Here is a 14,030-nt window from a genome sequence, read left to right on the forward strand (position 1 = left end):
ATGGCTGTCATCTGTGATAGCGGGATCAAAAGGAATTATCTGTTCAACACATCAGCATAAAGGTAATTACGGATTATTTCACACTCATGGTCTGGACTCTGTCATCAATGAGGTTGTTGGCTTATGCATCTAGATACGGGGCCTTTCTCTAATTCTCTTCTTTGTTTTATCTTCTGAAACACCATGTTATCTTCATTTCATGATCTACACAATGTGGTACACGTTATAGTCTGTAAAGTGATATACCTCAACATTACAATTATTATATCCTCTACCAGTGATACTGGTAATGTTAACTTTACATTTGATGGGCAAAAGTCAATGCTAACTCATTTATTTTAAAGTAATTTTGTACTTACCAGAAAATTTGATATCAATTGTCTTGTAGATTATGAACAATGAATGATTTATTTTAAATTCATGGTATTTTGAATGCTCATAAGTTCAAGAATTGCATAGTGTGTTTACTGTGCTGCTAGAAGTAGAAATTTAAATGATCAAATAGTTTTGCAGTAAATATTTCTTTGGTAATTGTATGGGAGCTTTTATAACAACTTTTGATTCACAAAACTGGTGATGCAAAATACTAATTTCAAGTTTCCTTTTAATGTTTTAATGTAAAAATATATTGCTAATTTACAATTAAATTTAATCTCCTTTTAGATTTTGAGAATATATGCCTGTTGGCATGTGATGAGTTTTCTGCACAGAGAGGATATCCATAATAAGAGGTTTACTTTAGAACAGGAGGCCTGCTTACATGTCAAACATTGGTATTTTTAATGTATTTATTTAGGAATACAGTGCAGGACAGGCCTTTCCAGCCCAACGAGTCACACCATCTAGCAACCCACCTATTTAATCCTAGGCTAATCACAGGACAATTTGCAGTGACCAATTAACCTACTACATGGGAAGACTGTGGGAGGAAACCACCCAGGGGAAATCCATGTGCACACAGGAAGAACATACAGACTTTTTAATAGAGGATGCCAAAATTGAACTCTTAAAAACTCCAATACCCTGAGTTTCCACCAGCATGCTGAAATCATACCCAGATTTAATTATCATTACTATGAATAGCACAGTATATTAATCAATTTCTCATGGCATTACAATCGAAGGAGTCAACACAAACTGCAGTATTCAAGTAGGGTAATACTGGAGGAGAAGTAAGAAAAAGATAAAAAGAATGATTGAGTAGATATTGTCAAAAAGTGTACCAGTCTATAAGAGTGGTATATTTATACACCAGTATTTGAGTCTATATTATATAAATATTAGAAGAGGGGAGTGAGGAGTAGAACAAAAGGAGGGAAGTCCAAAAGCTCCTTCAAACATTGATGAGCTACAGAAAGTGGAGGCGTTTTCTTAATGCTGGACACTTTAATACATTTTGTTGTACAAATCAGTTCATCAGATTGGGCAATTTCTTTTGGTCTGTATATTTGTTAACATATTATTCAATATGGTCAGGTTCTCCTAATGCTCTGATCATTTGTATCTAAACATAATTGTGATATTTGAAATGGTTTATGCTCATGAAGAAATTGTGAAATCTGTTATTCAACAATTTCTCTTTTGTCTCTTTCTTAACCAGGAGCTAATTCCAGAATTCTACTATTTACCTGAAATGTTTGTGAACAGTAATAATTACAATCTTGGCATCCGAGAGGATGGAACAGTTGTTTCTGATGTTGAACTTCCACCATGGGCAAAGAAGCCAGAGGATTTTGTTCGTATTAACAGAATGGTAAGAGAGAAATCTGCTCTTCTAAATTGACTTTGTCATAGAATAAACTGCAAGTAACCATTGTACCAGGCTGCATTGGGCTCTAGACATTTCCCAGAGCTTTATTCATGTAACCTTATTAGAACTAAGTGTTCAATGCTAACATAATTTTTGTCTGACCCCGATGATGTCACCAAAGGACTGAAGCAGCGAGTATCCCTGATAATGTTACTTGATTGTTGGGCTCATCAATCATAATTTACCACTTTTAAAAAGCCTTGCACAGATGTGCATCTGCTGTACCACTCAACCATTTAGTCCTAGCAGGCTCAATAGTACAAATTCAACACGTATATTTTAGGTTAGCTACAGAAAATGAATTCTGGAATTTTTGAGTTTATTCTTCAAATCATATTCATTCTAACTTATCATTAAAAATAATAATTTTGTGATACAGCATTCGACTATTTATTTAATATACTGATTGTACGTTTGTATTTTTAAACAAAATGCTGTTTCTTTTGATTTTGGTCAAAGAGTTCCAGTCACACACTTCAGATTCCTATCTGAATTACATCAGTGCCTATTGTAAAATAATAAACCTCTTTGCATGATTTGATGCTAGGTCAGCTGCATCCAGTGTGAGGTCAAAGTACATTTGACCTGTGCTTCGAACTGTCAAACTAGATGAAGTAGTTATTAAGCAGTTAAAAATATGTTTCTGTTACTTATTACAATACAGCAGTCTCCACTAAAGACTTCCAATTAACAAGTATATAGTGCCCAGGTTTGGTGTCTTCACTGTTACCAAGGCAAGGGAGATGCATGTTCCAACCCAAGTGCCAAGGTTCCAACAGACTATAACACCCTGCATGCTGAATAAATTGTGTAATTAATGATATACTAATATGTTTGTATTTTACAGAAGTACCAAGATTAGGATAATTTTATTTCACAACAAAAAAAAACATAACTTATTGCAGAAATAGCATTAATTTGGCAAATATCATCTTTCCATATTCCGAAACCCTTCACACACATTGAAGAGCTTCTGAAGTGAAAAAGCTAATGCAGTGTAGGAAATGCACAACTAATATCATTAAAACAAATTGGTATTGCTCTTCTTAGCCAGTTATTAGGGTTGAGGCTACCTTGGTACCACTATGGGTTCTGAAGTGCTGTGGTATTCTAGCCTCTGTCTGATGTAGAACAGGTGGTACTTTATGGGGCAGATTGATAGGTAGTTTGGGAGGTGGTGTACACTTTTACACTATGCTTCTTTGTGCTCCTGGCAAATGCATTCAGGAATCTCAATGCTATCTCACAAAGTTTTTTTTCCCATTTGAATGGTATTCGACCAATGATTCCCAGGAGCCCATGTTTTATAAAGAGCCTTTGGGGACATTTGTTTTGCTATTCAACTGGTAATCTCTTTCTGTATCAGAATAGAGTGAAGCAGTCAGCTGTGATGCAGAAGAATGACAATACCAGCCCATCAGAACAATCCGAGTAACTAGGTTATTAATATTGGGGATGTTGGCCTGGAAGAGGATGCTGACGTTTCTTTTTATCCTACCAGTGGATATGGTTGACTTTGTGAAGACAACATTGGTATCAGATTACTCTCTTTTCAAGTACCTACTGTGAATAAACTGCAGAGAAAGTCATGGTTCACTGATGATTACTAGGCTATCAGCTTGTAAATAGTTTGAGATGTTGATCTTTATGCACTATTTTCCTCAGGCAGTCAAATGCTGTGGTGATGGATTGAAGATGATGGTGAATTTCATATTTATTGTCTGCTTTGGTGCAGAGGTGACTCCTAAGAAATAGTGGAAGAGTTTCTAGGGTCTATTTATGAACCTTTATTGTCAGAGTAGTATATCAGAGGCAAGTTCATAGAGGGAATTTTTATATTGTAAGCATTTAGTGTATAGCCCATACAGTGCATGAATTGACCATGATGTGGAATTCAGTCATTGAATATGTACAGTTGCAAATGTTGATTGAATACCACAATTTAATGACAGAAATTGGGTTTGCTTTGGTTTTGGAATGAAAACAAAGTAGTTTAAATGGTTTGCCTTTTGTCCTGTAGATTACTTCCAATGCAGTGGGAAACTTGCTGGAGGTAAGATAATAAGAAAATGAGAAATAGAGCAGAATGAGGAGAAATTAAGCAGTGTGAGCCTAGACTCTCTTGAGAAATGAGAATTATCTCATTGAACCAGACAGAATGCTTGAGGGGCTTGAAAAGGCAGATGTAGTTCTGATGTTTCCCCTGGCTAGGAGATTAAAATCAGGGATCAGAGTTTCAAAATAAGAGGTCAGCCATTCAGGACGTAGATGAGAAGACATTTCTTCACCTGTATGGTGTGAGTGTGTGGAATTCTGTATGCACAAGGACTGTGGAAGCTCAATTACTGGTCATGTTCAAGCAAGATATCATTGGAACTTTTTTAATATTGTGGGATATAAGCTTAGGACAGAAAAGTGGTGATAGAATAAGAGATCAGCCATAACCTCCTAACTCAACAGCAAAAGTGCTGTCAACTGAACTTTTAAGGGAAGATTACCTTCTGGAGAGGAGATGTTAATCTGAAATTCAGATTGCTGTTGAAGCAGGTGTAAGAAATATTAGAGCACAAGGGTGTTATGCCTGGTGTGCAGGTTGATACATATACTTCAATTTACATTATTTATTTTTAAAAATCCCATCCATATCAAACTGAAGCATCCTGATAGAAATAATTTCCACCTTTATGCATTCCAAGACAAATGTAAACTGTTTTAGAGGTTATAGTTAATTGTGAAATCAATGAGATGAGAAATTTTTCCTCTATCCATAAGACCATAAGACATAGGAGCAAAATTAGGCCATTTGGCCCATCAAGTCTGCTCATCCATTCAATCATGGCTGATCCTTTTCTCTCCCTCCTCAGCCCCACACTCCAGCCTTCTCCCCATAACCTTTGATGCCATATCCAATCAAGCGTCTATCAAGCTCTGCCTTAAATGCACCCAGTGACTGTGATAACAAATTCCATAAATTCATCACCCTCTGGCTGAAGAAATTTCTCCATATCTCTGTTTTTAAATAGATGCCCATCTATCCTGAGGCTGTGCCCTCTTGTCCTAGACTCCCCCACCATGGGAAACATCCTTTCCACATCTATTCTGTCTAGGCCTTTCAACATTCGAAATGTTTCAATGTGATCCCCCCCTTATCCTGCTAAATTCCAGTGAGTACAGACCCAGAGCCATCATATGTTTCTTATATGATAACCCTTTCATTCCCAGAATCATCCTTGTGAACCTCCTCTGAACCCTCTCCAATGTGAGCACATCTTTTCTCAGATAAGGAGCCCAAAGCTGTTCACAATACTCAAGGTGAGGCCTCACCAGTGCCTTATAAAGCCTCATTGTCATATCCCTGCTCTTCTAGACTTCTTGAAATGAATGCTAACATGGCATTTGCCTTCATCACCACCATAACTGCAAGTTAATCTTTAGGGTGTTTTGCACAAAGGCTCCCAAGTCCCTTTGCATCTCAGATTTTTGAATTGTTTCCCCATTTAGAAATAATCTGCACATTTGTTTCTACTACCAAAGTGCATGACCAACATTGTATTTCATTTGCCACTTTCTTGCCCATTCTCCTAATCTGTCTCAAGTCCTTCTGCAGCCTACCTGTTTCCTCAACACTACCTACCCCTCAACCAATCTTCGTATCATCTGCAAACTTGGCAACAAAGCATCTATTTCATCATTTAAATCATTGAAATACAGCATAAAAAGAAGCGGTCCCAATTCCAACCCCTGTAAAGCACCACTAGTCACTGACAGCCAACCAGAAAAGGATCTTTTTATTTCCACTCACTGCCTCCTACCAATCAGCTAATGCTCTAACCATGCCAGCAAATTTATTGTAATACCATGGGCAGTTAATTTGGTAAGCAGCCTCATGTGTGGCACCTTGTCAAAGGCCTTCTGAAAGTCCAAGTATACAACATCCACTGCATCGCTTTTATCTGTCCTACTTGTAACCTCCTCAAAGAATTCCAACAGGATCACCAAGCAAGATTTCCCCTTAATAAACCATGCTGACTTTGTCCTATCTTGTCCTGTGTCACCAAGTACTCCATAACCTCATCCTTAACAATTGACTCCAACATCTCCCAACCACTGACATCAGGCCAGCTGATCTATGATTTCCTTTCGGCTGTCTTCCTCCTTTCTTAAAGAGTGGAGTAACATTTGCAATTTTCCAGTTCTCTGGCACCATGCCAACGTCCAATGATTTTTGAAAGATCATTACTATTGCCTCCACAATCTCTACTGCTATCTCTCTCAGAACCCTAGGGTGCAGTTCATCTGGTTCTGGGTGATTTATGTACCCTTAGGTCTTTCAGCTTTTTGAGCACCTTTTCTCTTGTAATAGTAACTGCACCCATTTCTCTTTCTTCACAGCCTTCAACATCTGGTACACTGCTAGTGTCTTCTACAGTGAAGACTGATACAAAATACTCTTTTTTTTTCATTTGCCATCTCCTTGTCCCCCATTATTATGTCTCTGGCTTCATTTTCTAACTGTGTCTCTCATCTCTGTTTTATTTTTTACATACTTGAAAAAGCTTTCACTATCCGCTTTGATATTGTTTGCTGGCTTGCTTTCATATTTCATCTTTTCTCTCCTAATGATTCTATCAGTTCTCTCTGTAAGTTTTAGGCCAAAATTCTTCTTCAACTGAAATATGAAAACAGGAAAAAATCTTACGCCATCCTGATGGCATGAACATCGATTTCTCGAACTTCTGGTAATTGCCCCCCTCCCCTTCACCACTCCCATTTCTCTCTCTCTCATCTTGTCTCCGATCCCGCACATCACATCAATCTGCTGCTTCTTGCCCATCCCTTTATCCCATGGTCTTCTATCCCTCCTATCAGATTCGCCCATCACATCTCTTTATCTCTTTCACCTATCAGCTTCCCAGCTCTTTACTTTACTCCTCCCCCTCTCCCAGTTTCACTTTTAACCACCACCTCACATTTCTTCCACTCCCACCACTTTCTTGTTCTAACTTCTCATCTTTTTTCCAGTCCTGATGAAGGGTCTCGGCCCAAAACATCAACTGTTTACTCTTTTCCATAGATGCTGCCTGACCTGCTGAATTGCTCCAGCATTTTGTGTGTGTTGGTTGAAATTTTACTGTTCTTTGCTATATGCAAATATAGTTGTAGTATTTGCTTACCATAACACATAAGTGGTCTCAAAAGTAATTGCACTCTGTGTTACACTGAGCTTCTGAAAGGCAATATATAAAAACATTTTTTTCATTCCTATTTCTCTTTTCCTCCTGTTCAGGTAATCCAAATGGAGATCTGTTTCCACCTATACCATGCAAACAGGACACTTCAACCTTTGTTCCTTTGTAATTTGTAATAGTGATTACGGCATAGTTTGTAAACTGCCAAATTATGTATTTTGTCCTTAAACTATGCTATCTGTACACTATTTTTAAAACAGTTGAAAATGTTATTGAATTTTTAAATTTGCCATTTGACATACCATATCTATTTTCTATTAAAACAAACACTTGAATTGTTATTTGACTAGTATTTTAATGATGATATTATACCTCAAGCCTTATTTATATTTTGTAAAAAAATACTTAGATTTGTGTTTAGGAATGTGGCTGTATTCTTAAAACATTACCTTTTACTGATCCACTGAATTCAACACAGCATTGATTTGGGTTGGAATACCTCAATTTGATTTAAAACAATGACCAGACAGCTAGCTGTCTTTGTTTAATAATATTCATCCTGTGCATCTCCATGTATTGTTGTAAGTTTGAGAGAGCCGCTTAAATATGATGATGGCAGCTAAAAATGTCAGCATAATTCAGTGAACTATGCTGACTTGACCTTGAGGATGAGTGCATTATGATGATTTGTATTTTCTAATTCTTAAATTATTTGGTAGGTAGAGAAAATGAAAATGTATGAGGTCAGACTGCTCAGACACATCTATCATTCATTTTCTGAAAGGAATAATATTCCCTTATTGTCCATATATATTGAAAAATTGCTCAAATAGCGGTACAAATTTTTAACATAATTTAAATATTGTTAATATATCATTTTTAGAAATACAAAATATTGCTTACAATAATATTTAACATTTACACGAGCTTGGATATCTTAGAAGAAATGCCATGATATGCTTTTATTTTTTACTTGAAAACCATTAGCATTCATTTTCTATTAAATATGCAGTTTTTTGGTTTCATCAACCAAATTTATCAAAAATTACACAGTGCTTGGTGAATTTCAGTATAAAATTTCTGATTCTACATTAAATACCTCTTTTAGTGTGATGTGAAGCAGAAAGAAGCAAAAGAAACAGCAAACGTTATAGAATGGAGAGTTAATATATTTTTTACCATGCATGTGGCTCTGTAGATTTATTATTTTCAAATGTTTTTGTGCAGGCCCTTGAAAGTGAATTTGTTTCTTGCCAACTGCATCAGTGGATTGACCTTATTTTTGGATACAAACAGCGAGGCCCAGAGGCAGTGCGTGCTCTCAATGTTTTCCACTACCTGACATATGAGGGGTCTGTGAATCTAGATAGTATCACAGATTCAAGTCTCAGAGAGGTAAGTCCTAACAACCACAACAGATCCAAATATCAATCTTGAAATCTTTATAGAAATGCTACCATTAATACTAGGCTACAGAGCTCTGTTAATATGTACAGTATGTTCAAAAGCAGTTGTTAGAATTGAATACAGAAGGGTATATGTTTAACCAGCTGAGATGAAATCACAGTTATGAGGTGTAAGTTGTATTGATTATATTTGTGATGTTATATTTTTATCTTTTATTAATATTATAAAATATAACAGCACATAATTCAATCACATGTGAATGTCTAAACAAACTCTCAGAAAAAATTCTGTACTAGACCTAGCTCATTTGCTTTCCTTATAGAAATCAAGAAAATGTTTTTCAAGTATATATTCAATTCAACACAATTTCTCATGGAATATTCAAAGTTCTTCTGATCATTGATTTTATTTTCAACCTGTAACACACATTGTTCTTTTTGGACAGGGATATGTATTCAAACCTCAGTAAATTTATCAGAAATCGAAGGGTGATTGATTGCATGATTCTTTAAATATATATGTATATATAAGTAATGTGTAGGGAAAAAAAACTCATCAATCTATTGAACTTTCCACTGTATGCCAATTAACTTCTTGCTTTTATTTTGACAACTAGGAACAAGTTACTAAACACTAGGAACATGAATGAATGTGGAGTATTTATTATATTTAACATATAAAATCTAATACAGTTTGAAGAATTTGTTTTGGCATAACTAGTTGCTATAAAAGAGCAATTCTATTAAATTGTTTTAAGTGAATTTCTCTCCAAACTTCTTTTCCCTTGAAGCCAAAGTACATAAATCTTTTCTTGTCTTTAAGTGGTTGAAAACGGGCAAGATGAAAAAAATAGCTACAAAGCAATAGCAAATAATTTTAAAATCATAAACATGCCCATGTAAAACAAGAGCAGCCTCAAATGACAGTCTCCTATTTTCTTATTTTATTTCCTTTTTAGAAAACTATTTGAAGGTCAAAACAACATGATTTTAATGGGCCCAGTGAAATCCTTTACTGGTAATTTTGCACCATTTAAAGCTATGTACATATGCAACAAATCTGCCACTGAAGGACAAAACTCATCATTTGCACTAATGTCATGGTATAATATTTCACTACATCAAACTCTGTAATATGACACCAGAAAAACCCTTTCAAACACTTGGGCTGTTGAGTAAACTTGTACTGAGTGATATCACGTGCAAGATTTCCACAGATAAATATATCCAATTGACAGGTCAATTAACGGGGCTAATAAATTATGCCTGGAGTTTCTTTAAATCAATGCACATTGTTTCCATAATTTTGTGATATGCCTTCAAAATAGTTTTGTCAATTTACTTGTGCCAGTTTTTTTCCCCCATGAACAAAAGAACCACTAAGGGGTTTTTAACACTTATTCAGAACATTATGAATATGCGCCAGCTGGTATGCAAAGCTTAAGAGAAATATGCTTTGAAACTACAGTGCACCAGTAGAGCTGTGGTACTGTGCTAGAGACATCCCTAGATATTTACCATCTGTTACAAAATAACTAAAAATACAATGCTATACAATGGAGAATTATTAATAAAAACGACTCAGAGGTCAAGTCAAAAGTCTGCAGAGAAGAATAAATTACATTATCTAACTAATTTCTTTTGGTCTTCATTTTGTATGCAACATGAGCATTAATAACTTTTGTTTAAGCATTCCCATAACAAACATAATTTCAATATTTAGTCAGAACATAGTTTGTTGAAAATTAAGTTTTTATTACTGCAGTTAACTGAAGAGTCCTAATTACACACCCCAGACTGGTTACTATTCAAATCTGCTCCTTGTAGTTAGGATAATTTTTGATTGTTCTTTGTTAGGAAGTTAATGGAACCACCCTTTGAAGCAAAACATTGTTGAAACCATTATGTTTTGTCTTTTATTGACAGGTTAAAGTGACATAATAACATAGCAAAGGTTAAGGAGATGTATAAAACCTGGACTGAACCACCTTATCAGGTTTTAGAAATATCAGAAACTGAAATTTAAAATTTATGTCCTATAAGTGCTATTTTGTTTTACACATGTAATGTAGTTTTTCTTAATTTGTAAAGATTTTTTTCTAATGTCCGCAAAATAAAGTCTTGAGCTGCCCCTATTATTTTTGTTGGATGGGAGGGTAGGGCAATGAAATCTATGGACAGCTGCATAGACAGTGAACATAAATCCTTGGTTGTCCAGCTTCTTTTATTTGATCACATGCTATTAACTTTCTTATACTTAATTTCCTTCTCCTGAAGAAATAGATGTTTGAACTACTACCATGAATCCCATGATTAACAGTTCTAGGTCTTGATCTGCCAGTGTTCTGTAGCGTGAGTATGTTACAAAGAGAATGAGATTTTCATTATAATTTTTATAAGTGAAAACAAATCTGAGACTATTTTGTTTTGGTTTGGGTTTAGAATTTTCCTAAAAATGGAAATGAAAAATAAGCTAAGGATCTCAAGTGACACAGTATCCTGGAAAATTCTGATCTAATTGCCTGGCTCCTTCTTACTGGGTTCTGATCCAATTCTCCATTGTACGTCTTGAGAAGTGTTACACAATTGGAAGTGCCACTGTTTGGTTGAGGCACAAAACCAAGAATGTAACAGCTTCTTAGATGAAGGTAAAATGGATGAATTTGTAGTAGAGCAGTGAAACTATGCCCAGTGTTCTGACAAACTTATCCCATGATCAACTTTTTCCAAAATATTATTTATTTGATCATCATTGCAGGTGCCTACTATGCTCAAAATGCCTGCTGTATTTCATTGTTTGTGAAGTATTTTAGAACATTAAAACCATAAGAAAGGTACTAGAATCCTTTCTTTATGCACAAAAATGCTTCAACACATGCAAGTACATGTACGTAATGTATGCTTTGTATAATTGAAATAGTAGGGAATATATTGCCAGAAATATATTCCCAAGACAAGTGTTTGAACAACAAAATAACTGCAATCTCCCTCTGTGCTGTCACATGGTAGTAAAGGAACATTAGATAGTGTATTAGTGTATTAGATAGTTTATTAGTTCTTCATAAATGAAAACATAGGAGAAGCTCTACTTTCATGTTGTCAACTCTTTTAATGTCTATCACACTCCCTCTTGCTATCTGTAAATGTGTGGGAATTTCTTCTTTACTACTACCTCCTGGGGCTGCTCAAAGGTTTAAAGGTTCATTTTATTGTAAGTATGCATGTACAGAACTACTCAGTCTTTTCCAGATAGCCATGAAAAACCATAGGAATTGTTGAAAAGGAAAGCCACCACTCCCCACCCTGCTAACACGAGAAAGGAAAAGAAACATAAGCTCACAAACCCCCAACCCCCTTGCACAAAAAAACTCACACTCCCAAAGACCCCTTGCAAAAAAAAGCGTCTATTAACATCAAATCCCCAGCCACCTCCCTCGCAGAAAAAAACAGCAACAATAGTATAAAAATCCCCAACCCCTCTCTTCACACACAAAACCTAACAAATTTGCCCACATAGAAAACCATTAACAAACACTAACATCAGACCCCAAATCCCCACTTCTCTCTCACATAAAAAGTACCATATCACCCACCACCAATCAGCAACAAGAAAGAAAACACTGAAAACCAAAGGAGACCAATAGGTACAGTCCAATAAACACATAAATCTTGGAATATCGAAAACATCCTTCCATCTGCCTTTGAGAAGAGCTGCTGCACAAACTCCATCCTTCCATGAAGAGCATCCACCATGCCGGTTCTGAACACAAATGCCACCAACCCAACTACTGACACCCTGGCTTCTGTTGAGAGCGATATCTGACCTCCTCCATATTCATCTCGATGCTTCAGTCTTCCTTGCTACTTCGAGATGGAGTCATTCATGACCCCAACAAGGCAACTTATGTTCTCGGTCCTCTTCAGGACCCCATCTCTGATCTTCTCCACGAGGCAGCTTTCTAGACACTAGTTCATTTGATCAAATTCCAAACTGCACATCGCGGGCTCCAACAGTTCCCGTAACACAATCAAGACAAAATGAACAAGCAGAAGATGTAGATGAAGTGAATAATTGAAGAGATTTGCTGTCTGAAAGCTGTTGCCTGATGAATCATTGTTCGTTGGCACCATCTTGACTGGAAGTCCTCTATGTAGAAAGTGGTTGTAGGCAGTAAATAATTTTCCATACAAAAGGATCGCAGCCACTTTCTAGCTTTGCTCTCATCTTCAAGAAGCTATCAGTCATCTGCTTTTCTTCTAATGAACTTAGAGTCAGAATTGTACAGCAGAAAATGTTTCCTTTAGCCTATTGTGACCATGCCCACTTTTTTCTCATTTGCCTACACTTACCCCTTGTGATGGTATTGGGTTCCCTGTCCGCAATGTCCTAAACTCAAAAGGAGATTTTAAGCCCTATCCGATATAGGTATCTCTGGGTAGCCTCACTATAGGGAGGTTATACTGTATCTACCTATTCTTCAAAGACTAGTATGCCATGAAAGTTGTTGTTTTGCAGCAGTAATACAGTGCAATACATAATAAACAAAATTATAAATTACAAAGAGAAATGGATAATGAGTCCAATATCAATATGAGTTATAGACAAATGAATTATCTAGCGCAGAAACTAAAGGCTAAGGAATGAATTCTAATTCTTTCTGTCACCCTGTCATTCTGTTATTCTCCTTGTCATCCCGAACAATTGCCAATGCTTCCCAATACTTACACTGTTTTCTACCAAATAACATCATCTGCATGTGATGTTTTCCTGAAACCTTTGCTGGTACAAAGTAATTTGCAAAGATGGTCTAAAGAATTCTGAGAAAACAGTGCATATAATTTAGCTGTATTTGCCTGGTTTTATGTAGGCCAATTAACATAGCCCCATTGTCTTCTGTTTGGCTAATGCAGACAAGAAGACTCATGGTCACTTCACTTTGCAAACACATCTCTTAGTAGCCAGCCTAGGTGTCCTTTTAACTTCAAACAGACTACTGTTTGCAATGTACATGAAGAAATGAAGACTGGTTCTTCTTTCCAACAAGAAGTTGAGCAAGGAACATTTGTTACACACTTGACTTTGGCACAAACAAATCTGACCCTTTGGAAAGGTCATGCTGCTGTTGTAGAAAGGTTAGGTTAGTTATAAGCTTCTTGGACCCTGGAAAGTGAATATTCATCACAACCTAAGATCTTGAAGCAGCACTATTGGAGGTTCCTCACTGATGAACATAGGCTTCATGGGCATTCTTCTAGGAGTTTGCAATACATCTTTCTACAGTTATCTAGCCAGACAAATGGGTGGAGACTATAGCTAACAGGGAAAAAGAAACTGTCACTCCATTGAAGTTCCACTTTGAAGCATAAAATTATGACCAAAATGTCTGTTTTGTCTTCAATTTCCATTTTCCTATCACATATTATTTTTATACTTAAAAGAAAATACAGAGGTCGCTTATTGGTGATGCAGCACAAGGTTTGAAAAGAGCTCTAGTGATAACGGCTCTTTTCAGCAGACTACAATCAGCACCAGAGGTCATTCTTTGGTGACAGAGGTTGAATTTAAAAAGAACTCCAGTGTTTTCAGTTTCTTGTGGTGGGGAGCACCGCAAGCGCCATTGTTGG

General features: G+C 36.3%; 1 protein-coding gene across 4 annotated transcripts in view; it reads left to right on the forward strand.

The window, feature by feature from the left end:
• Positions 1-14,030, forward strand: part of nbeaa (neurobeachin a) — a 772,475-nt gene that overhangs the window by 700,577 nt on the left and 57,868 nt on the right. For all 4 annotated transcript variants that reach the window (XM_073043888.1, XM_073043887.1, XM_073043884.1 and 1 more), the window contains 2 exons: positions 1,601-1,753; positions 8,227-8,394. In XM_073043888.1, the coding sequence (XP_072899989.1) occupies positions 1,601-1,753; positions 8,227-8,394 (321 nt within the window). The remainder of the gene's footprint in view (positions 1-1,600; positions 1,754-8,226; positions 8,395-14,030) is intronic.

The sequence above is a fragment of the Hemitrygon akajei genome, chromosome 4 (genome assembly GCF_048418815.1).
Source record: "Hemitrygon akajei chromosome 4, sHemAka1.3, whole genome shotgun sequence".
In the NCBI taxonomy this organism is placed as follows: Eukaryota; Metazoa; Chordata; class Chondrichthyes; order Myliobatiformes; family Dasyatidae; genus Hemitrygon; species Hemitrygon akajei.